This window comes from Falco cherrug, chromosome 9, assembly GCF_023634085.1.
Source record: "Falco cherrug isolate bFalChe1 chromosome 9, bFalChe1.pri, whole genome shotgun sequence".
Lineage (NCBI taxonomy): Eukaryota > Metazoa > Chordata > Aves > Falconiformes > Falconidae > Falco > Falco cherrug.
In genome coordinates this window covers 57,678,150-57,701,757 of record NC_073705.1, presented here as the reverse complement: position 1 = coordinate 57,701,757, position 23,608 = coordinate 57,678,150, and the positions used below count along the sequence as shown (strand labels likewise).

At 43.9% G+C, this 23,608-nt stretch overlaps 2 protein-coding genes across 14 annotated transcripts in view; one reads left to right on the top strand and one right to left on the bottom strand.

Moving 5' to 3' along the window:
* LOC129736760 (endoplasmic reticulum-Golgi intermediate compartment protein 3-like) overlaps positions 1-23,608 on the top strand; it is an 82,406-nt gene that overhangs the window by 10,926 nt on the left and 47,872 nt on the right. For 6 of the 7 annotated variants that reach the window (XR_008733797.1, XR_008733799.1, XR_008733796.1 and 3 more), the window contains one exon: positions 2,739-3,070. The exons of the other annotated variant lie outside the window; for it this stretch is intronic. Coding sequence is in view for 1 of the 6 variants with exons in the window: in XM_055719879.1 (XP_055575854.1) it covers positions 2,739-2,761 (23 nt within the window). In the remaining 5 variants the exon portion in view is untranslated. Of the gene's footprint in view, positions 1-2,738; positions 3,071-23,608 lie in introns of those variants that run through there. 7 annotated transcript variants of the gene reach the window in all.
* Positions 6,283-23,608, bottom strand: part of ALDH18A1 (aldehyde dehydrogenase 18 family member A1) — a 36,495-nt gene continuing 19,169 nt past the window's right edge. For 4 of the 7 annotated variants that reach the window (XM_014279750.3, XM_055719869.1, XM_055719870.1 and 1 more), the window contains 10 exons: positions 22,449-22,593; positions 18,806-18,879; positions 17,654-17,753; positions 16,303-16,523; positions 12,816-12,953; positions 12,511-12,706; positions 12,237-12,358; positions 9,752-9,938; positions 8,080-8,175; positions 6,283-7,062 (listed from right to left, as the gene is read on the bottom strand). In XM_014279750.3, the coding sequence (XP_014135225.1) occupies positions 6,881-7,062; positions 8,080-8,175; positions 9,752-9,938; positions 12,237-12,358; positions 12,511-12,706; positions 12,816-12,953; positions 16,303-16,523; positions 17,654-17,753; positions 18,806-18,879; positions 22,449-22,593 (1,461 nt within the window). In that variant the 3' untranslated portion in view covers positions 6,283-6,880. The remainder of the gene's footprint in view (positions 7,063-8,079; positions 8,176-9,751; positions 9,939-12,236; positions 12,359-12,510; positions 12,707-12,815; positions 12,954-16,302; positions 16,524-17,653; positions 17,754-18,805; positions 18,880-22,448; positions 22,594-23,608) is intronic. The other 3 variants (XM_055719873.1, XM_055719872.1, XM_055719874.1) reach the window with 3 other exon arrangements.

Genomic DNA, 23,608 nt, shown 5'->3' with positions numbered 1-23,608 from the left:
AGGCTTAATATTTGTAAATCAAATCTGGGACCCAACTCATATGGTTTATTATCAAATAGGCAATATCCTCCACCATCGTCTGGCTTTTTCCAAAAGTCTGGCCGGGTAGTCCATTTGTCATCGAGATAATTCCAGTTTTGGGAGGCCACCCCATACAGGGGTGTTATCAAGACTCCTTTAGGAAGAGAGGTACATAGCCAGCATTCCTTAGCTTTCGTAGCATTAACAATCATTTGCAATGTTTGAAGATGGGTATTGTTTACCCATGCTTCAGTTTCTAATATCTCTACAACAGTAACAATTAACATCAGAATAACTTTACACAAATGTCCCTGATCCTTTTTGACAGTCCATTGTGTCTCCGGAGATTTCTTTATGATGGGTAGTCGGAATTTTTGCAAAACTAAGGGCAGTGCCTGCGTAGAATGGGGCAGACGTGTAGGGGTGTGGTTTCCGGCAGTGCATGCGCATTACGAAATCGCCTTTTAATCATGCACAGTGGTGTTTCTGGCAAAACTAATGGCAGCGCATGCGCAGAATGGGCTTGACGCCACGGGGCAGGGTTTGTGGTTACGTATGCGTATTACCAAATCCATTTTCACGTATGCATAGTATCGTTTTTGGCAAAACTAAGGGCAACACATGCGCAGAATTGGCTTGACGGCTAGAGGCGGGGTTTATGGCTACGTATGCGTATTACAAAATCTGGTTTTATGCACGCGTAGTAGTGTTTCTGACAAAACTAAGGGCAGCGCATGCGCAGAATCGGCTTGACGCCTAGGGGCGGGGTTTGTGGCTACGTATGCGTATTACAAAATCTGCTTTTACCGATGCCCAGTAGCGTTTCGGGCAAACTAAGGGCAGCGCATGCGTAGAAGTGGCTCGACTGCAACGAAACAGGTTCTCGTCACGCCAACGGTAGAATCGTTCCCGCGCGGAGGACACGCGTTCGAGCCCCGTGGTGTGGTGACAGTTTTTGGTTGCCAGATGGCAGCAGCGCTCCACCTACCGGGCGGCTGCAGTACACAATGTTTTTCGCCAGATGGCAGCAGCGCTCCACCACCCCTGTGCTGAGCATGGGCACGGTGAGCACGGGCAGAGATCTCAGCCCAGTTTACACCACCGGAACCACGGGAGCTGCTCGCTGCGACTGCAGGGTTCACGTTGCTCTGCCCTTTTCCCACTCGCAGCCCAGGCATTAATACTTATTGCCTCCGTATGCAAAAGCACCCACGTGGCTCAAGCTGTTAAATCATTTCCGTATGATGCATTCCAATTTGCTGTGGGAAATAGGGGTGCTTTTGCTCTGTTTACATGTGGAAGCACGTTAGTAACAGCAATTTTAAATATATTTTTTTTAAATAGAAGAGATTTTGCAGGAGTGCACTTTTTGAGAAGGAAAAAGTGAGTGGTGTGAATGTGTGGCTTAGGAAAAGCTCATACAAGGTTTTCCCCTGCACAAGTAAGCCATTATGAGCTGTTGCACGATTTAACCTCTTGAGTTCATAGCCGTTCCCTGTGACGGGAAAGTGAGGTGTTACCAGAATGAAGGGGTGCAGAGTACACGGCAGGGCTGGAAGGTGGGACAAGGGAGCGGGGTCTTTCCTCCGCCTGCCTCTCCCCACCCCCTCTCCCCCAGGTAGCCGCTCTCGGCACAGCCCGCACCCCGCGGGCGGCCCCCGCAGAGACCCGGGGGTCGGCAGGCTCTGAAGAGCCCGCGGCGGCACCGAGCCCCTGCCCGCCCCAGCGCAGACCGGGAGCCCCAGCCCCTTCTCGGCTGGCTCCAGGCCACGCTGCCCGGCGGGGCGGGGCCGGCGGGCGGGGGCGGGGCCGGCGGCAGGGCCGGCCCGGCCCCGGAAGGTGTGTTCATTTCCGGCCCGCGCGGCACCCTGGGGTGGCTTTGGTGGTGCGGGGATTCCCCGGGAGCCTGGAAGACGTTCGGGCCGGGACGCACGGCGGCGCGCTGGGTGAGCGGTCGGGCTGAAGGGCGGCCGGGGGCCGGCGGGCGAGCCCGGGCGTGGCCGTCGGGCAGCGACCGGCTGGGGAGAACGTGGCTGGCCGGCGCTCGGCCGCGGCAGGGAGTGCCTGGTGGCGGCGGCGGGCGGGCTGAGGTGAGCGGGCAGGCGGCCCGGCCCGGGACCGGCGGGGCTGCTGGCGATTCTCGTCTCCCCGGCAGTGACGGTGGTCAGCGGGCTCATCACGGTGCTGCCTTTTTTTTTCTCGGAGCTGCGCCGCTACCTCAGCGAGGAGGTGAGGAGCGGCGGCGGGGCCCGGGAGAGCGGTCAGCCCGCAGCGCCTTGCCGCCCCCCCCCCGTCGCCTCCGGGCTGCCCGGGCAGCCGCCGCAGCCGCCGCAGCTCTGCGCGGGGCTTTGTCTTTCCCGCAGCTGCTGGCCGGTGCCGTGGCAGCGGGCTGGGGCTGCCGGCCCCCGCGGGCCGCAGAGGCTGCCTTGGGGCCTGCTGTAACGCTGTCGCAGGGGGTGGCTCAGGAGCCTCTTCCCGTCTCTGGGAGCAGGCAAGAGAAAGAAAAGAAAGCCGGTGGTGGAATCCCCACCCCTCGCCCCCGACTGCTGATTTCTCTAAAAAGTATTGCAAAGGGCAAGCGTTTAACTACCAGGGAGGGTTGGGAGGCAGCAGCTCACATGTCTCGCAGATCCTGTGTCATGAGAGTCAGCTCCTGGGCCAGAGCAGCCGTTGCTTCCCAGTGAAACGGGGGTCTTTTGTTTTTCCTTTGTCCCTAGGTTCATCGGGAATTGTACGTTGACAAATCAAGGGGAGCGGAACTGAAGGTCAGTCGAGATGTTACTTTTCCACGTGTGCCTTGTGCTTGTGAGTCGGACTGCTGACTGCGGAGGGATAACTTTTGTACTTGCCGAGGGCCCATGAGGCTCTATGTGCCCGCTGCTTCTGAGTGCTACGCTGCTGCTTGGGCAATAATTGGACTGTAATGCCAATGCCACGTGTTAGCCTTTCTCCAGAAGTTATAAAAGCCTATAAAAGTGTAAAGACTTTTGACCCATGACACTCTCTTTACCCGTGAGACCAGAATAAAAGTGCTATGCTGGGAAATGCACATGACCTCTTTTTTTGTTTGTTTGTTGTTTGGGTTTTTTAATGCTGAAGGAACCGAGCAATCTCTCTATCCTTCAGGTAATAATGGATACTAAAAATATGAACAGTGTGAACCCATACTGAAATAGTTGCCGTGTAGTCTGAAACAGGCTTTGTAGCTTTTAACGTGACTGAAGAAAGATGAGGGAGACACAGCCAAGTCTGTGGGAATCCGCTGCAAATGGAAGATATGGGCTTTGGATGCAATCAGGAAAAATACAGCCCAAGTCCAATTAGGATCAGCTGAGCAAGGGGTAGGGTGTACAAGGGTGGCTGGCCATGGACGGTGGGGAATGGGTTCTGGAATCCTCCCATGGGGATTCATGTGGTGACCCAGTGCAGTAACTGGGGAGGCTGGCACAGCCCAGTCGGCTGTGCTGTGTGTTTTATCGAGCTGGGAGCCCCGACATCCTAGGTCCTTGGACTTGGCCAGTTCATTGACCAGTGCTGAGTGTGTCTCTGTGTGTGTCTGCTTCTCCCTAAATTATGCACATTCCTTCCTTCTATTTCAGAGAGCTGTATCTCTGGGCTGTACTTGTCAATAAAACTAAATTGAATGGATCTTTTATCTGGCTAGTTACTCCCCTGGGTACCAAATCACAGAGAACTCCTCCCTGCTCACATATAGAAACTAAAGGGGGAAAGCGTGCAGTGTGTATGCTTGCATTGAAAACAATCTGCATGGTTCTCCATCCATCAACCAATGCATTAGGGATCACTCCTTGTATCTTCCTCCTCATTGAGACCGGCAGTTGTATTGCACAGAGAAACAATGAGGTATCCGAAAATGTGTTCAGCTGCTAAGGGAAGGCCCATAGTCAGGAGGCAGATAAATACACCAGAGAAAGCAAACAAGAGAAAGAAGGGAGGTTAGGTAAAACAAACGAGAGAAGTGTAGCAGAGGTGAGGCTCCAAGTCTGGGGTAGACATCTGACAAGTGAAAGGGACTCGTTACATAGAGGCAGCAGTGAGAAAATTGGGTGGTTCATGCTGTGCTGTGCTGAGGATCACAAAAGCAGTTTCCCCAGAGCCTGCATTCAAGAAACGAAAGTTCAAAGCCAGGGATGTTTCCATGTTTTCCATGGTTCACTTCCATGTCATTTGACTGAAAAGATTCTAAATTTGATAACTTCTACTGTTCAAAGATGTTCAGATCTTTTTAAGTCCATTCAACTGATCCCTGCTTGAGATAAACATGAATGGGTCAATTTTCCATTTAAACAAAATTAAACTCAAACCCAACCATTCAGAACTACAGAAGGGTGTGTTAAGAGGAGGTCTCTCCCTAAAGAGGAAAGTGAGGATCAATAAAATCAGGGAAGAGCTGGCTGAATCTTGTCACTCTGCAGCTCTACAGCTAAGTAAAGCATAAAAGGATGTATGAGACAGAGGATGACTTATAGAATCACAGATTATCTCCAGTTGGAAGGGACCCATAAGGATCGAGTCTGACTCCCTGCTCCTCACAGGACTACCTAAAACTAAACCATATGACTAACAGCATCATACAGATGCTCCTTGAAGTCTGACAGACTTGGTGCTGTGACCACCCTCTCAGTGAAAAGCCTTTTCCTAATGTCCAATCTGAACTTCTGCTGATGCAGCTTCATTCCATTTTGTTGTGTCCTATTGCTGGTCACCAGAGGGATCAGCACCTCCCCCTCCACTGGCCCCCTTAAGGAAGCCGTGGACTGCAATGTGGTGACTGCAATAATGTCACCCCTCAGCCTTCTCTTCTCCAAGCTGAACAAACCAAGTGACTTCAGCTGCAACTAGTAAGCCTCACTCTGAGACCTTTCACCATCTTGGTCACCCTCTTCTAGACACACTCTGATAGTTTGATGTTCTTCTATTGAGGCGCCCAAAACTGCATGCAGTACTGAACGTGGGGCCACACCAGTGCAATGTAGACTGCTTGATGCATCCCAGGAGCCAGGGCACACTGTTGATCCGTATTCAACTTGCCATCAACCCAAGCCCCCAGATCTCTTTCCACTGGGCTTCTCTCCAACATCTTGTCCCCCAGTTTGTATGTATAACCAGGATTATCCCATCCCAAGTGGAGAATCCAGCACTTGCTCTTGTTAAATTTCATAATGTTGGTGATTGCCCAGCTGTCTATCCAGGTCTCTCTGTAAGGCCTCTCTACCCTCCAGGGACTCTGCAGCTCCTCCTAGTTTATTATCATCAGCAAACTTAAAATTTGCACTCGATTCCTGCATCCAGATCATTTATAAAACCATTGAAGAACACTCACCCTAAAATTGAGCTCTGGGGAACCCCACTGGAGACTGGCCACCAGCCTGATGTAACTGCGTTTACTGTAACTATCTAAGCCATTTCTAACTCCTCCTTCAGCAGAAGTTTCTGGCGATATCACTGTTTCCCCCCCCAGTTGATTCTAATGACATGTTACATGAGAATAGTGTGTATACAAGGGCAAGCTTGCTGCTGTTGGCACAGCATTTGGGGTTTTTCTAAGACAACGGGAGGGGCTTTGGGGAATGTTCTGGAGTTGGGGCAGACTATGGACTGTTTCAGTGTTGGGGCTTGTTCAGGGGATCATTGGGGGCTTTGTAGAGGATTTATGAATGGTTTCAGAACTTTTAGGGGCTGCTTGAGGGGGAGAAGTATGTGAGGCGGAAGGAGGGAGGTTGCCTCAGGGGGTCTGGGGTGGGGGAGCACCCAGAGGGATGCTGAGTGCATATGGGTCCCGTGGGCAGAGGACATGTGGGACCCAGTGCTGCAGGCAGGCTTGTGTGGGGCGAGCAGGGCTGGGGAAGGCTCCAGGGAAGCTTTAGCTGGTTAGGGAGGCACTCGTGGTTCAGGCCAGGGAGGCCTCCAGGTACCTGGAGTGTGGAGGGGGGCATCTGTTTTTGCCTGTCTTCCTGCTTGTCCAGTAATGCCTCCCTGGGTAACTCTCTTAGCAGGCATCTATCGCGCCTGATACAAAATGTTCATACATCTGTTCCACTGGGCAGTTTGAACCCTCCTGGTGACTTGCCAGCAGCCTCGGGTAGAAATGCCACAATTGCAGTGTGGCCCCACGCCAGGGCTCGGCCTGCCCCCCCGCCCTCCCCCCAGCTGCGAAGTAGTATTGCTTTTGGAGGAGGGGCTGTGGAACATGAAGTTTTATTTTTCTTCGGTTTTATGTAAACCTACGGTACAAGTAAGTACCAAAATCCATGTAGCAGTTGTGCTATTTATCTACAATAGTCAACAATACAAAGAAATTAGATATAAAGGGTTTCTTGGACAAAAGCTTACTTTGGAACATCTATTCCCTTAGCATAAGAGGGATCAAATACACAGTAAGTGTAAAGCTTTCCAGCTTTCAAGAGCTGCCAGAACTGTAAGACTGAAGAAAAAAACCACTATCATGTTTGTCCTCCAGAACAGATATTTGAATAAAACTTAGGAAAAAACTTCAAACAAAAAAAATTATATTCCACCACCAAGCATGTTTGCTATAGGGAGCAGTGGGATAAAAAAAAGAATGCAGCAGATACAGGTAACATAAGGAAAGATTTAAAGTATGTTTTGAAGTCTGGGAAAAGTGAGGTCAGTTTGCAGATACTATCTAAGGAAACAGAGGCGGGGCGGGGGGGGAATCTCAGATGGGATCACTTTGGATTCATGGTACTGCACAGTAATGTAGAACAATGTTCCTGAAGATGGAAAACAAGCTCTCTCCCCAGAGAGCACCCTGAAGCCTGAACATCTTCAGGAAATATTTATACCCCTGGGTCTTCCCCCCAGAGCTCTGATGTCATTAGTTGGTATTTCTCTGAGGGAGAGGGAGGCTCTCATGAAGATACTTCATGCTCCCATGCTCTGAGAAGTCAGAAACAACATGATTGTCCCCCCTCAGCAACCACTTTGTAGTTAAGAGTCCTTCAATTCCCACTGGTCCACGTGCATGAATACGAGACGTGCTAATTCCCACTTCAGCACCTGCAAAAAACAGGCAATGTAGTTAATCCTCAGAAGATGTTCCCTTCATACTAAGCAGTTTTGCACACTGACATAAAAACAGCTGCCTGCTTTTCAGTGACCTGCCTTTCTCTGCTCCTCTCCAAATGCTGGAAGTTATGTCTACTTGATTCAAAAGTTAGAGGAGCTTAACTATTACATTATAAATTGTAATGTTTATACTTCCGGCTGCTACAGTTACTTTTAAAGAGAAAGGTGCAAGAGAGATAGGTATCTATTACATGGATCTTAAACTTGTTTCCTGAGGGTTTAATCCTTTTTGAAAGGAAAAAACCCTAAGCTAAATTAGTCCAGATGGTGATCTTATGTCCTTTTTTACCATATTGAGGAGATATTGCAAGACCCTATCTAGAATTTTTTAATCACATGGAACACCAAATGTTTCCACTTACACAGTAATAGCCGGCTACGTCAATTTGTGAATTTCTACCTCAGGACAGAATGTTTCCCTTGTCTTCTGAAATTCACAGTAGGTGCACCTGTTTAATTAAGCAAGTGATAGTTCGGTTCCTGCCTTTCATTCCTCAACACTGCAGGGCTGGCACACTGGACAGCAGCTCAGTCTGCCCAGCAGGAACAAAGCGTGACATTCTTTACAGCATCATTAGAAAGACAATCAAAAGAAAAACTGTCACCAATTTATGATCCTGTGTTGCATTGTTCTATCATTACATGCATATAGCATACCTTATTCTGATCAAATAGACCTTCAAAGGATGCAGAATATCTTTGCTCCCTGATGCTAAATTAATCTATATAGTCTGTATAGCAGTATTAGCTAGTTCTTGCAGAAAAGAGATACTAAACTATCTGCTGTTTCACATGGATGAAGCGTCTAAGCTTCAACTTTTCCTACGGCACCTTTCCTGAAAACCTTGTATTAGCCAGTAAGATCAGAGACTAACCAGGATTCACTGTCACACTTTTCACACAACAGAAAATCCTACAGTCACATCCCTGCAGCATTTTCTCTCTTACCAAGTCCAAATCTATAGCCATCAGAGAATCGGGTGCTGGCATTCCAGAACACACAAGCACTGTCCACATGCTGGAGGAAGAACTCTGCTGTTTTCTCTGGGAAAGATGCAGAGAAAAAAATAAAATCCAGTACATACAGCATAATCATGCACTCCAATAAACACAGCATAACACAGTGAACAGATATAACAACACAACTTTCACATGTAACCCTTAACATCTAAAACTAATTTTAATTACATTTACATTATATTTTAATTAATATTTAAACACCCTGCACTAACACATGCTCATTTTGTACCTTCTTCCCAGTATGTTTACCAAGGAGTCACAGCTGCAAATGTTACAAGAAGCTTGCAGAGATTAGAAGAAAGCAAAGAAATGTCTGATTCTAAATACATCCAGTCTAGAACCTGAAAACAGGGATAGTTGTGTGACTGGGGAGAAAGGACAGCTGCCTCAAACAACAGTTTTTTGCAGTCAAACTGAGACAATTAAACTAGAGTCAACTCTGCAATAATCTCAAAATGGACTTGTTCCAGATAATGAAAAATCCTAAACTCAATTCGTATTGCAGGTAATATTTGGGAAATACAATGCAGAAATGCTACATGAAATCAGCTAACCAACCCAGTTTAACACAGAACATGCAAGCCCTGAGCATGCTCAAGAAGAGTTAATGCAAGTCTTAGTCCTCTGGAGAGCTCCCTTGTCTGTAAGCGGTGAGCTTCAGGTCAGTCACTCCTAGCAACATTAAAGATCAGCTCCATTTCCAGTACACTCCTTAGCAAATCACTGGTGCAGCAGGTGCCATGGCACTGGGTTATGGTACCAAATGCATGCCTTTTAGCGACATTAGTTTAAGCTCAGCAGCAGGTACAGGCACAGAAGCCTGCTTGAGTCACACACCCATTAACATGACCCTTACTGCAGCTGATCCTCGGGAGTTCCAGGCTTGGTTTGGCCTGAGAATCAGCCTTTGGCTGGGCACAGCTCTAGCTAGGTTTTGAACTGCCACAGTGTTCCAGCTGCATGCCGAACAGGTGCTAGGGATGGCAGCAACACAGAGCTGCATAAAGGAGCACAAGTTCACAACAAAGAGGCAAGAAACGGCAAATTGAGATAAACGTAGCTTTTATACTAGGGACATAGAATTGGGAAGTAAAGGACTGAAGAGATGGGGGGGAAAACATCTGTGGTCCTTGTTTGCAAGACACAAAAATGACATCAGGAGACAAAGTGGGTAAAGTCTGATCTTCCATATAATCCCTGTTCCCTCCAGTGACGTACTCTAGAAGCTCACCTCATCAGCCTTCAGAGGCCTAAAGACATCACCAGGATTCAAGAGATGTTCCTGCAAAACCCTGTGATGTGTTAAGTCTACACAATACAGGAACACAAAGCAATTTCTCTGGCAAGGGCACATGTTGACTTCCATCAGCCAATTGCTCAAGCAATTAACATCCTTAACATCCTGGAATAAGGGCCACACAGCATGTTTTCTCTGAGCTAAACAGGACTGTAGGCATATTTAGCTCATAGGCCTCCAGTTGGGTATGCCTACTACAGACCCAGTAGAAGAACAACTACTGAAATGTAAGTAGTTACACCAATACCAAGAATTGGCAGTCAAACCAAAACAGCAGCTTAAGGAAGGAGACTGATCACTAACCATTCTCTGTGATGATAACATCTGTGTGAGAACTTCCATACTTGTGGATATGTTCAATAGCCTCTTGGACACTGTCCACCACCTCAATGCAGCACTCCAGGTCCCCATATTCTGTGCGGAGAGATTTCACTTCTGAAGGGCTGAATGTTAGGTAGGATGCAAACTTTGGGCCAGCATGGATCTTGACCTGCAATACCAGAAACATTTTGTGCTGCTGACCATACCAATGTCTTCCAGGTGAAAGTGTGGCTTCTTGTACTCTGTGTGGAATGGAGTTAATTTTCTTCATAGCAATCCTTGCGTTGCTATGTTTTGGACTTGTGACTGAAAGAGTGATGAAAATACACCAATGCTTTGGCTGTTGGCTAACAGAGCTTGCACAGCATCAAAGCTTTCCCTTTTTCCCCCGACTCTGTCCCTCTAGCAAGAAGGCTGGGAGTGTGCAGGAAGCTGAGAGGGGACACAACCATGATAGCTGACCCAAACTGACCAAAGGGATACCACTATGCACAGCAATACAAACTGAGGAAGGGGGGTCTTGAAGAAGGTAGGCATTGCTCAGACTACCTGGGCATTGGTCTGCTTCTGGCAGATGGTGAGTAATTAGCTTTGTCTCGCTTTTGTGGGGGTTTGGGGGTTGGATTTTTTTCCCCCTTTCTTCTTCCTCTTTCCTTCACTTAGCAAACTGTCTTTCAGCCTACAAAGTTCCTTGCTTTTGCTCCTCTTCTCCTCCCCTGTCCCACTTTAGGGTTGGAGGCTGGATGGTGCTTAGCTGCTGACTGGGGTTAATCCACAACATTGTGAATCAAATGTTCACTGCATGCAGTGTAAGAAAATAAAGCCTGCTAAGTTTTCCAGAGTGTAGATTGGTGAACTAACAACAAGGTACAACAGCTTATATGCTAGGCTGACTACCTACCATGACATGCCTCCCAGTTCAGGATGCATTTCAAATTATTTAAAGCAATCATCACTTATAGGGAAAGTCATCAGGCAGGAGGACAGTACAACATCAGTACTGGGAAAACAGCTAAAACACTGTGGCCAGCCCATATTTTAAGAAAGCAGCTGCAGTGTAGAGAGTAACTACAGGAATGCTTCCAAGTTTGCACCTACAAAAGACTTCAAATCTCAAACAGGTTTTACCCTCTGATTTTGTAAACTGACACCAGCCCTCTATGAAGCACGTGTTTTGGACACAAAGGAGTCACTGGGTCCAAACCAAGAATATTCACACAGCTACTTTTCATTCATTATAAAAAAGACCTAACGCATTATCAAGCTCTGAGTTTAATCATAGCAGCCAAGACACCTAAACAATGAGAGAGAATTCAGAGCTGATACAGCAGAGAAATCCCCATGCAAATGAAACACATGTAATTTTAACAAGGCAAACATAAATGGAAAATAGGGCACATGTCTTCAGATTTTGACATTTGAAGGCTTTTAAGAAGGTGTCTGTAAAATGGCATTTTCTTTTGCAACTATAAATTACTTTAATTGCATAATCCTGCCCCATATTTGCATGTTTCTTCTTGTCAGGTCAGATTAGAAGGAGATAACATCCTCTCTACTATATTAGGAGCTGGGTGGGTGGTAATGGAAATGCACTAGTCCTCGCTCACGTTCCTCCCGTCCAAAATCCAGAGATCTACCCTTTGCTCTACCCTTCCCAAGAACTACCAAAAAAGACATAAAAAAGAAAAATCCATTAAGTGAGGACTTGCTCCTGACTACCTACAAGATTCTATTACTATGACCCTTTCAACATCATCAAAACATATGTCCTCTCTATTTTATCTGCATTAATCACTGCCTGTACACACTATTTGCCAAATACATACTGCTTTGTGAAAATCCTTGATTTATGTGCAATTCACACTGCTTCATGGATATTTCTCTCCTGATGCATCTCTGCTACCTTTGCTGACAAAACATTACCCATGTCAAGGCAACTAATTTAGTATACTGGCCTTTTGCTCTTTCTTTGACATACCAGGAGGGAAAGTGGGTGAGGATAAAGGGCATGCAAGATGAAAGGTTTAAAAAAAAAAAGTGTGGATCAGAAAGGAGAAAAACAGAAAGGGAATTCACTTGGTTAAGAAGCTAAGTGAACAGATTCAAGAAGAGGCTTTGTCTGGGAGGTTAACAGCAATTAATTCGGAATGAAGAAGGGTAGAGAAAGGGTTGTGTATATGCTCTTCTAAGGCAGAAGATAATTTTTGCTATGTAGAAGTATTCGTACCCCAGTAATGGCATGCAGCTGTCCTGAAGAAGCTGCTTTCAGGTAATTTCTATAGAAAAACTTGAGGTTGCGTGGAGAGGCAGAGAAAGTTCTCCATTTACGTGTACAAAGAGAAATATGGATAACTTAAGTGTTATGCCATCATAAAACTAAACGGGGCTATACCAGCCAGACCGAACGCTTCTAAAGTGTTAGGAAAAAACACAACCACAAAACAAAACACAAGTATGAGTGACTAACCTGTTCTACTCTCAACATGTCTATGATCTGATCAAACAACGGAGTTCTCAGCAAGTCTCGATGAATTAAGAGAGTTTCTAGAGCATTACAAGCAGCAGGATATTCACACTTCGAGTCTCTGACTGAGGTTTAAGAGTAGATAATTGGTTACATAACATTTACAACAAAGATTTTGAACAGCATATGAATTATCTATTACCATACCCATATCACATACTCCAAATACAAACTCCAATTACACCCATGAGATTCAAGTCACCCTCTCCCAGCTTACTTATTCGTGTGACCTTCTCAACGCTGGCATCTGTGTCCACATACACATGACAGATCCCTTCACTGTGTCCCATCACTGGGATTCCCTTAGCAGCTTTCTGAATATTCCTGACTAGCTGTGATGAACCACGTGGAATGATTAAATCTATCAGCTTATCCAAACGGCAGAGATCTTCTACTTCCTCTCTTGTGTTCACCTGTGGTAGTTGCAATACAAAAAGTCTATGGTTCAAACTCTCAAGTTCTGCCCATATTTTTTACACATACCATAGCAAAGAAATTGTTGATTTAATTCTAGACACTTACTAGTTGCACTGCATCTTTGACTCCATGAATGGAGAGTGCTTCTTGTGTCAGATGATGAAGGATTTGATTGCTATGTGCTGCCTCTTTCCCTCCTTTAAGTAGTAAGCCATTTCCACTGGCTATGGCCAAAGCAGACACCTATCAGAAAAATATTTATTTCAAAACCACCCCTCCCCCTCTCCCAAAAAACCCTCACCCAATCCCCACCAAAACCAAACCAACCAACCAAAAAACCTCCCCAAAAAACCCAAACAAACCCCTCCCCAAAAATAAGAAGGCAAAAAGTAATCTGTCAGAATAACACTCACAAAATAAGAACAGGATTCTTGATCTTGTTGATTTACTTAATGTTAATCTATGGTTTTACATTTATGGCACAAAAACATCCTTAAAAGTAACAGTACCTTTAAATCCAGAAATGAAATGTGTTAAGTCTTTCAGGAACAAACTTGAATTTTCAGGGTACTACTGCCAGAGGGAGACTGCAGCAGACAAGTTAGAAGAAACCCTGGATGTAGGCTCTGGTATGAATTGGGTAGCTTTGTGGGCAAGCACCCCAAGGAGAGTAATTTTACATGTAAGAACTCTTGTCCCTAACCGTTCTGGCAGAAAGCGGCTAATGAACTCTCCACATGAGCATGAAGAACGTTTTCATTGTGCTTTCTAAAAGAGAAGTCATAAATAGACAACACTTGCAAGAGGTCTGGGAAAAAAACCATTCTAGACAATAGGCCTAGCATCGCCTGTATCCCTTTGCTTTCATCTTTATAACCAGAAGGAAGTGACTGATATTGTTGACTTTCTGTTTAAGGCATCAGATTTCACCCACTGGAGTCCAGCAACGTAACTAGACCGTATTTCAAAAACATGCTGCAAACCAGCCACTGCTTTTTGGAGGTTAGATAAAAAATTACTTCTGCTGTTGAAAATATACCCAATTTGTTTTATCTCCAGACACTAGTTCTTACTGGTGTTTTCCCACCAAACTGAAAGCTTCCTTAACAGAGGGGTGGTGGCAGGTTTCTTATTGTTTATTTCAGGTTTTTGTTCTTTTCTACTTAGGAGTGCATCAGACATGATAAAGCTCTCTTCCCAGACATTTTAATTTTGTATCCCTTTTTGTCTTCCTCACCCCAAGCCCGTTCACAATGGCCTCAAAATTTGTCTATCTATTTGAAAAAAAATATAGCACTCCTGTAAAAACAAGATCACCTCCTCTCCAGAACCCTTTAGAACAAACAAATTAAGCACTTGAAGTTATTTTACTGTACCTCCTGGGAAAGATCATACATATCATTACCATAATCCATATGTATCATCACCAAACCTGCACTCATTAGTGTATCAATTGCATGCTGTTGAGATGTGGACCACACAATTATCTAGGCTGACACCTAACAAGCAGTTAGCTTAGTGGGTCACACTTTAGACACCAGTTCATACAGGAAAATGTTAAACCTATCAGATACATCTCCCCAGTCGCCTCCTTTCCCCTTCTGATATCAAGCGGATAACAACGTTTGATATTCTATCTCTTCCTGCTGTCAGCAATTTGAAAGCAATACTGAAAAATAAGAAATGGTTCAGAAAAATACACTCAAGTGTAATAGTCTAGGTAGCCTGCCTTACATAGAAGTTGTGTGTCTTTAATAAAACTAGACACTAAGCAGCAGTCTGTATTTTGAAAGTATCTTGCAAGTTATCTGCCTCTCCAAAGGTCAGTATCACAAGGGAAAGCTAAACAAATATGCTTATTTAAATAAAGGACTCTGCTCTGCAGGCAGAAGAAAAGTTATGAACTGATTTGAAAAACTGAAAATAAAAAGAATTTAAGAATTAAGACAAAAAAATTAAAAAGCTTTGTGATTAAAAGGAGAACAAAAGGAGTTTCAAAACAGTTCAGTTCCTTCAAAGAACAGTAGAGCATGGCTATACTTCAGAGAAGCAACTGGATTTGGTGGAACCTGTAGGAAGCAGTTTGTGGAAGATGCTGCCAATTTGGCCTTGTAAGTATTAGAGGCAAGCATACTATTTGTATATGCTCATTAGAAACTTATTATATCTTAAATGGTAAGCTGCAATTGTTTCACCTTTCTTGAGACCTGCAACTCAAGACTGAACTCTTGAGCACCGACCTAACTCTGCATAAGCTACCTTCAGGGAGCAAATTGAGCACGTACTCTTCCAGGGCAAAGTAAAATTTCCCCTATAACCGCTTACCCAAACAAGCACGAGGTGCAGTAATAATCTAAGAGGGGGGAACTGCTCCTCTGCATTCAGAGACTATCCCATTATTAGCTACAGCATGGGACAGAAACCATGCAGTTAAAATGCAGAGGTATCAAAGATGATTCTCTGAAGTTGCAAGAAAAGCAACTACCAAGACAAGCTATTCCAAGTCTGTAAAACAATGCGGGGAGGAAAAAGCCAGCAAGAGTCAGTCTGGTGGAAGTTTTAAGATAAGATAAAGGGGAAGAGAAAGAGGGAGACATCAGCTACACAAAGGCAAGACACCAGGGTTGAAGTCCAGGAAGACAGACTAGAATTCAACAAGGAAATACACTGGTTATCTATGAAGAGCAGAGCCAGCAGCAAACTAAAAATAGCACAGAAGAGAGGGTAGTGCATTTTAGGTTCACAGGAACTTTGCCTAGAACATACTCCCTATCAGTATGAAATGGGGCCAGCTCACAAAATTCAGGCATGAAGTACCAAGCTGTCCACTGGTTGAGTTTCACTTCCTTTAGAAGTGCCTGTATCCATCACTTACAATACACTATTCGAGATTTTCACTAGCCTCTCCAGCAACTTCACTACTTAAGAACTCAGAACACCATTCTTCCTCACACCCATTTCATTACAACTGAGGAAAAGCTATCACTGCACCTCACTGCACACAAGCAGTATCAGTACACAACAGACCACTCAAAGCCTGGAACTTCTGAGCTTAACCTTTCCTAAATTTTTTTTTCATCAGGTATTCCTAACAGTTACAATTAATACTAGCATCTGTATTAAACAGTTCCTGTTTAATCCCAACCTGCCGTTTAACCTGTATGCAGTGTGGACAGATAAAACAAGTGCTCATTGGTAGGAGCCTCCTGAGCTGCAAGTTGGGCACTGAACATGTAAGACACACAGGAACTGCACCATCTGAATATAACAGATGATATATATCTGATATAGATCTTACATGATATGTAAGATGACTATAACTTCTTCTATATGTCAGGTTAAAAAAAAAAAAAGGAACAACAAAAAAAAGAACAAAAAACCAGGCCTGAATAACTCTGAACACTGAAGAAGCAAGTCCCGAGAACCTCTCTGCAGGAAAAACAGGGATGCCAACAAAAATCAGTTTTAGAGAATCCAAGAAAAAGTCTTTTGAGACAAGACTTCTTGCAGCCTCCCAATTGCTCGCTAACAGAAATACCCTTTCTTTTGTAATCAAGAATTCCCAACAGTGTAATCTGCCCTACTTACATACCTGTGGAAGACAGTCAGGACGGGACTCAAAGATGACAAGAAGGACACCAATAGGCACTGTCACCTGCTCCAAATCCAGGTCTTTTGCTATTCGTGTTCGCCTAATTACACGGCCAACACTGTCCTGTGAGGATGCTGCAATCTGACGCAGACCAATAGCCAAGCTGTTCAGCTTTGATGTAGACAGACTTAGACGTTTCAACAACGGAAGTGCCAATCTCCCTAGAAGAAAGAAAAAATTGTCCTTGAGATAGATTGGTTTGTCTAGCCTCAAGCAAAAGCAACACGTGGTGAGCCTAAGCAAAATTCAGGTACTTCCCACACGCTAGGCAAGAAACCTTCCCGAGATTAAAAGCACACAGCATTAAGTTTGGTAGCTACAATAAAACCACTCAAATGTGATAATGATGTCACCCACCACCACATTTCCACTTACTACAGTTTAAGTGATTTATACATGATGCAACATCAACATCCACAAAGAAAAGGTATGTCCTATTTCGAGTACTGCTGTATGTCTGAATGTCTTACAAATTTTTACCCTTGCAATATTTCTGGAATGTTTCAGGCAATAATTTCATCTTTCTATTTTAGAGACAGAAATCCCAAAACACAGACACATGCACAGCATTTCTGTTCAGACTTGGCAAGAACTGCCTGAATTTTCTAGTCTGAACATGGTCAGACAGAAAGTTAACCCAGCAATGTTCCTTTAAGTACTCTGGTCAGTAAAAAACAGTTTCCTGGTGTCTTCCACAAAGTTATTACAATTCATGATGTGTCACTTTCATACATTTGCTATCCCAATATGTACACATTCCAATTCCAACTTCCCAATGAATGCATCAGTGTAACACAGAAGAATGGGTTTAATCCAAGCCACCTAAAGAGAACCTTCCTTAATCAGAAGGGGACATGTTTCTTTTTGGAGAGCATCAGCTTAAGCATAGAGATTACAGTCTTCCCGCTCAGGAGCCAGACATTATCCAACTAGCCAACAAAACATTCACTTTATGCATGACAATAACAGAGATGATGTTTGTTATATTCTGTTTCTAAAGTGAGCCTCCTTTGGCAAGACAGAGAATTATTTTATTTTTATTATTTTGTTTTACAATGCACTAAGTGTTTTGCAAGGCCTCAGTATCTTCTCTAGTGAAGGCATCTGTTTTATGTAATTAAGGAAGCTGCAACTGTTTACACTGACAAGCTCTCAAGATCCTGTGTTCACTAATCTGTGACAGCCATACTACCCACCTCAACTGACAGAAGATACTAGTTCTGTTTATTTCCGTTGAGGCCCAGAGAGGTTCAAGACAATAGGATTATCACAGAAGGACTTGAAAGATTACCTTTATTTTCAGCCTCTTCCAAGTCCTTTTTGTTTGCCAAAATAATTTCTTCTCTCTGGTCAGTTAGTAAGTCCGCAAGACGATAAATAATATCTGCTCTCTGAAAAAGAAAGTAGTTTCTGAACTGACTTCTTACACAAAGACCATGCTATTTGACATCTAGTCCACTTCAGTCCATTTATGTTGACCACATCCTCTCACTGTCTTGACTCCTTGAATACTTGGGGCCAGCTGATTCTTCTAGCCTGCATCACGTTGAAATAGAAGGCTGAACACTGCTTAAACCTTTACTTAGCTTATTATCTTGTTTTCCATGCCCAATATTCTTCATGAAACTCACAATGTTCTTCCTTTAAGACCACCTTGTCTTCTTCACAATAGATGCTATGTTTTACCTACACAGCTGCAGAGCAGCAATTGATTGTATACAGCTCCTCTTTTGCATACACTACACACAGGAGTAAATGGAGCAAGTTATTCCAGTCAATTCTTTGGCAGCTCTGATCACAATTAATTTCTGTGTGATATTCAACAAATTTGAATATTCAACAATATTCAAAACATAAGATTTTTATAAACCCTACATGAAACCATATGCGTCCAAAGGAGGGCAATGAAGCTGGTAAAGGGTCTAGAGAACAAGTCTTATAAGGAGTAGTTTGAGGGTACTGGGGGTGTTTAGCCTAGAGAAAAGGAGGCTCAGGGGAGACCTTAGCATTCTCTACAGCTCCCTGACAGGAGGTTGTAGGCAGGTGGGTGTTGGTCTCTTATCTCAAGTAACAAGCATATATAGGACAAGAGGGAACGGCCTCAAGTTGCACCAGGGGAGGTTTAGATATGCATGTAGACGTGGCACATAGGGACATGGGTTAGTGGTGGACTTGGCAGTGCTGGGTTAACAGTTGGACTCAATGATCTTAAACGTCTTTTCTAACCTTAACGATTCTATGATTCTATATATTACTTCATAGCCCTAAGGTACATTATCTTTCTGCTTTTCTCATCTTAAAGTATGCTACAATCCAAATGATGGATCCGGCACATGAAGAATAGATTCTTGTCTCACAGGGCCCGTTTGTGTTATAACACCATGTTGTAAAACTTGCTATACATTTCACAAGCTTAACAAGTGAGGCCATATTGTTCTGTCACCTGCTCAGGCTGTAGAGCTGCCAGGGTCCTGCCACCAGCTCGAGCCATTTCACCCTGCTGCTCTACTGTAGGACCTGCAAAAAAACCCAAAAATATGCTATGCAGACAAAATAACAGCACATATGGAAGTGAACACTAGTCCTTCCATCTTCTGATTCTTTGCTCACAGCAGGAAAGCAGGTACAGAGTCTTAAACAGACCTATTCAAGGAATCTGTTGTATGCTAAACCAGGAAAATCTGTACCTGACACAAAAATACTGCTATGGTCCCCAAATGTAAAGAGTCAGAGATTCTGTAAGGTCACCATGTCAGAGGCAAGTGTGCACCATGTATCAAAAAGACTTGACAAAGAGCAAAAGAACACCAGGACAGCTAAGTCTCAGGGCATGACAGGCTACTGAAGGAAGAGAGGCAAACTTAAAAAAGTTTAAGTATCCAGTGGAGGAGAACAGAAAGGATTACAAAATAGGATGGGAATGCGCAAACAATAATGGAAGCCAAAACCCAATCTGAGTAACAGCTCGCAGAAAAAGTGCTTTCCTTCTCCCTGTATGCATTTTAGAATGGTTACTATAAAAGAAAGATGGGGTTTGTTTTCTTTTTATCTGGCAGGACCTCAAAGAATTTGGCTCAAACTGAAATGATACGGAACAGGTTACTTTTGCTTCTATTTCAAAACTAGTCACCAGGTTCAGGTAGCATTTCCCCAAAGAATTCACAAATAGCTCAAGGATAAACTAAGTTGTGATTTTTAACTCCTGAAATTGCCTGTAAAACAGGTGACTTGAAAGTGATAAATATGACTATTTAACAAGGGTCCCATGGAAATTGCCAGAGCAGGAATTCCATGTTAGAGACTAAGTATCAAGAGGTATAGTGGGAAGTGTAAGAGAAGAACTTGTGGACACATGATAAAATAGACTTATTTAAGAAGTGTTAAAACAACTTTTTAAAGTGAAGTCATACTTTACAAAGTATGGTATGTTTTCATGTTCTTTGAGAAAAATAACATGTATGTAAGTAGATATATCTGGTTTTCAAAAGTTACTTCAATTTCCAAAGAGTGTTCTTTGGAAGATAGAAGACAGAGAGAGGATTGGAGTAAACACTTTGCCACAATAGCAGAAGAGTGCCAGTAAAGTTCCACAGGGACCTTCCCCATTCGCCATATTTGTAAGCGACTCAATGGTGTCACAAGATGAAAAGCTGCACTGCTGATACCAATTTATTATAGTGGAAACAACTGAAAAGTGTCACTATCACACTCTTTCCTAGAAAGCAGCTTTTCAGGAGGACCTGGGGGCCCTGGTAGACACCAAGTTGAATACACCCCAGAAGCATGTCCCTGCCACAAAGGTGGCTAACCATGCCCTGAGCTGCCAGCAGGCTGAGGGAGATGGTCCTCCCAGATCTCTACTTAGCACTGGTGAAGCCACACATAGACCACACAGTTCTGGGCTCCCCAATACCCGAGAGACATGGGACACTGTGGGAAGCGTCCAGCAAAGGGCCAACAAGATGATAAAGGGACTGGAGCATCTCTCATGTAAGGCAAGGCTCACAGCTGAGACTGTTTAGCCTGGAAAAGAAGGCTCGGGGGTATCTCATCAGTACGTGCAAGTAACCTGAAGTGAGGGTGTAAGGAAGATGGAGTCCGGCTCTTTTCAGTGGTGCCCAGTGACAGGACAAGGGGCAATGGACACAAACTGAAACATAGAACAGGCCTCCCATCAGGAAGCACTTTTGCACAGCGAGGATGATCAAGCACTGGCACAAGTTGCCCAGGGAGGTTATGGAGTCTCCATTCTGGCAGGTATTCAAAAGCTGTCCGGACACAGTCTCGGGCAACCTGCTTGGGCAGTGGGTAGGACCAAGTGACATTGCCTCTTCCAACCTCAGCCGTCTGGCTATTCTGTGATTTCCTCTGCAGCCAAATCACTAGCTCATGAAACAGCAAGCGTAATTCAAACCAGGTAAACACGAAGCAATGTAGAGGGGAAAAGGAAAAATCAGACCTTAGTATTGTAACAAATAACACTATGAAAACATCATTTCAATGAACATCAACATCTACTCCGCTCTCATGAGACCCCACCTGCAGTACTGCATCCAGCTCTGGGGCCCCCAGCATAAGGAGGACATGGACCTGTTGGAACGAGTCCAGAGGAGGCCTCGAAGATAATCAGAGGGCTGGAGCACCTCTGCTGTGGAGACAGGCAAGTTGGGGTTGTCAGCCTGGAGAAGAGATGGCTCTGGGGAGATCTCAGAGCAGCCTCCCAGCACCTAAAGGGGCCGGCAAGAAAGCTGGAGAGGGACTTTGTACATGGACATGTGGTGACAGGACAAGGGGGAATGGCTTTAAGCTGAAAGAGGGGAGATTTAGATTAGATATTAGGAAGAAATTCTTGACTGTGAGGGTGGCAAGACACCAGAACAGGCTGCCCAGCGAAGCTGTGGATGCCCCATCCCTGGAAGCGTTTAAGGCTGGTTTGGATGGAGCTTTGATCAACCTGGTCTACTGGAAGGTGTTCCAGCTCATGGCAGGGGGTTTGGAACTAGATCAAATTTAAGGTCCCTTCCAACCCACACCGTTTTGTGGTTCTATAAAAAGCAAATTAAATGTTTGGAATTATTAGAAAAGGCCTAGAGAATATAAGAGAAAACATCAATCTCATTAAAACTCAGTTTGTCCTGCCATCTCACACAAATTAGACACTTCATTTGCACCTTTATATGAAATTTTTATTTTTGTCCATCTCAAAAATGCCACAATAGAATGAAAACAGTTTCAAACAAGAGAAACAGGGATGACCAAGTTTTTGAGACGGCTTCAGTACAAAATGTCTAAGACCAAACCTCTTCCACAGGGAAGAGAGATGATGAGGGGAAAGATGATGTCTCACATCTCAAAGTTGAACAGGGGTTTATCGCCCATATAGGTAAGTAGGGGCACCAAATGAAGCTCTCACGAAGAAAATTCAGAATGTTCCCTATCCTCCCAAACCCAAATTAAAGCAAGCAGTTTTTTATATAGTTCTAGCTCCAGAACTTACACACAGTATCTAATAAAGGTTCTTGACTATTGTGACACAGAGCCCTATGGATGCAAAGTCTTTACATACGTTCAAAGGCTGTTTCAACAAATTCATACAAGAAATCCACTGAGGATTATTATACACAAAGAAATCTGGTTGGCTTAATGCACGAGTCAGAAGTATTTGTCCTGTTCTGCTAAGGTCACAGATCTTTGGTCTGATTCCTACCTATCGTACCAGGAAGACTTCAGTTGTAAAAGAATTTTATGATAAGAAATTAAACTAAACACTATCTTAGTTCAGCAACACATCCTATGTCCACATTTTCACACCAAAACCTTCAATACTAGAAGATAACCCCTAAGACTGAAAATGGTAACAATTCTACTCACTGCATTCTTCAAATGTAAGTCTGATTATCATCTGGAGGGAACCACTGCATAGGATTCAACATTTTCTATTCTCTAGTTTAGAAAATACCTTTCAAAATCCATTTTTCAAGCACAGCGTGGTTTCCCAGTTATTTTACAGCTCTAGCCAAATTTTAGCTCTAGCCTTTCAGGAAATCTGTACAACTCTCAATGTATATTATTACCTCTGTACTCACCTGCAGGTTTTACCTCTGAAAAAAAAGTTCCAACTTTTTTCCCTTCCACAATATCTGTGATGACATGACCTGAGATCTTTGGGTGGGTTCCATTTGCAATCACTACAGAGGTGCCTCCTTGGAGGGCCCACAGAGCTGCTTTCACCTACAGCAGAGGATAGAGCCAGTTCCAGGAAATTCACTTATTTGAATCACCACTCTCAACAAGAATTCTTGTTCCACTTTGATCCCCAGATAGATCACTTATGCTTTTAAAGAGCATTCAACACACTTCAGGAACTTCCATAATGTTGGCATTGAGTAAGATCATGTATTTGCACTTTACCTTCCCTTCCTTAACTAGCTGCCATTTCATATGCATACTTCAAATCTTCCTAACCTAATTTTTCAAGACTTGTGCAAGGGCACTTTGGTCATACAGGCTTTTTCACCATTACCTTATTTTGCAAGTTCTTCCCACTGTTTGAAGAAACATAATTTTCTTTTTTGAAAAGATTCCGTTGTCAAATTCCCTGACATTGATTAGCCATCAATAATGAACCCACTTTAAGTGACCACATGGTATTACTTGTATTGTGGAGCGCTGCTTTTGCTCAGGTCCTAGCCATTACCATATAACATAACAGTATTACTTAATACCTTTAGCTGTCTGAATTACTCCCTTAAATTTTGATCAGCCTAAGTACTCTTCATGGGTCTGATTAAGATGTAGAGGTATCATCACTGTTTATAACCCTTTGGTGAAACTAGGAAGTTTGCTGAAGAGTTACTCAGATTTCCACACAAAGTTTTTACCTACTTTGTTCACATTTCCGATTCATGTTTTCCTTGGATTATTTATTTATTTGCCTCTACTTTTTGCTTGGGAGTACACCTATTATCTTAATAGTGGTTTCTTTCAGCAGGCGCTATCCAAAGACACCATGCTTCTTTTGAATCATGTGCTTTTTATTTGGCATTCTTTCCCCTTCTTGCTATTATTTTGGAGGAGGATTCTCCAAGTATACCATTTAGGAGTCATCTTCAAAGGTCAGGACTGCAGTGTACTAAGCAATGTATACAAGCAACATGCATTAACATCTAAGGCAAGAAGGAAGTCTGAAACAAAATCAATCTGATGTCCACACGCAGATGAGAACTGAGATCAATGATACTACCAG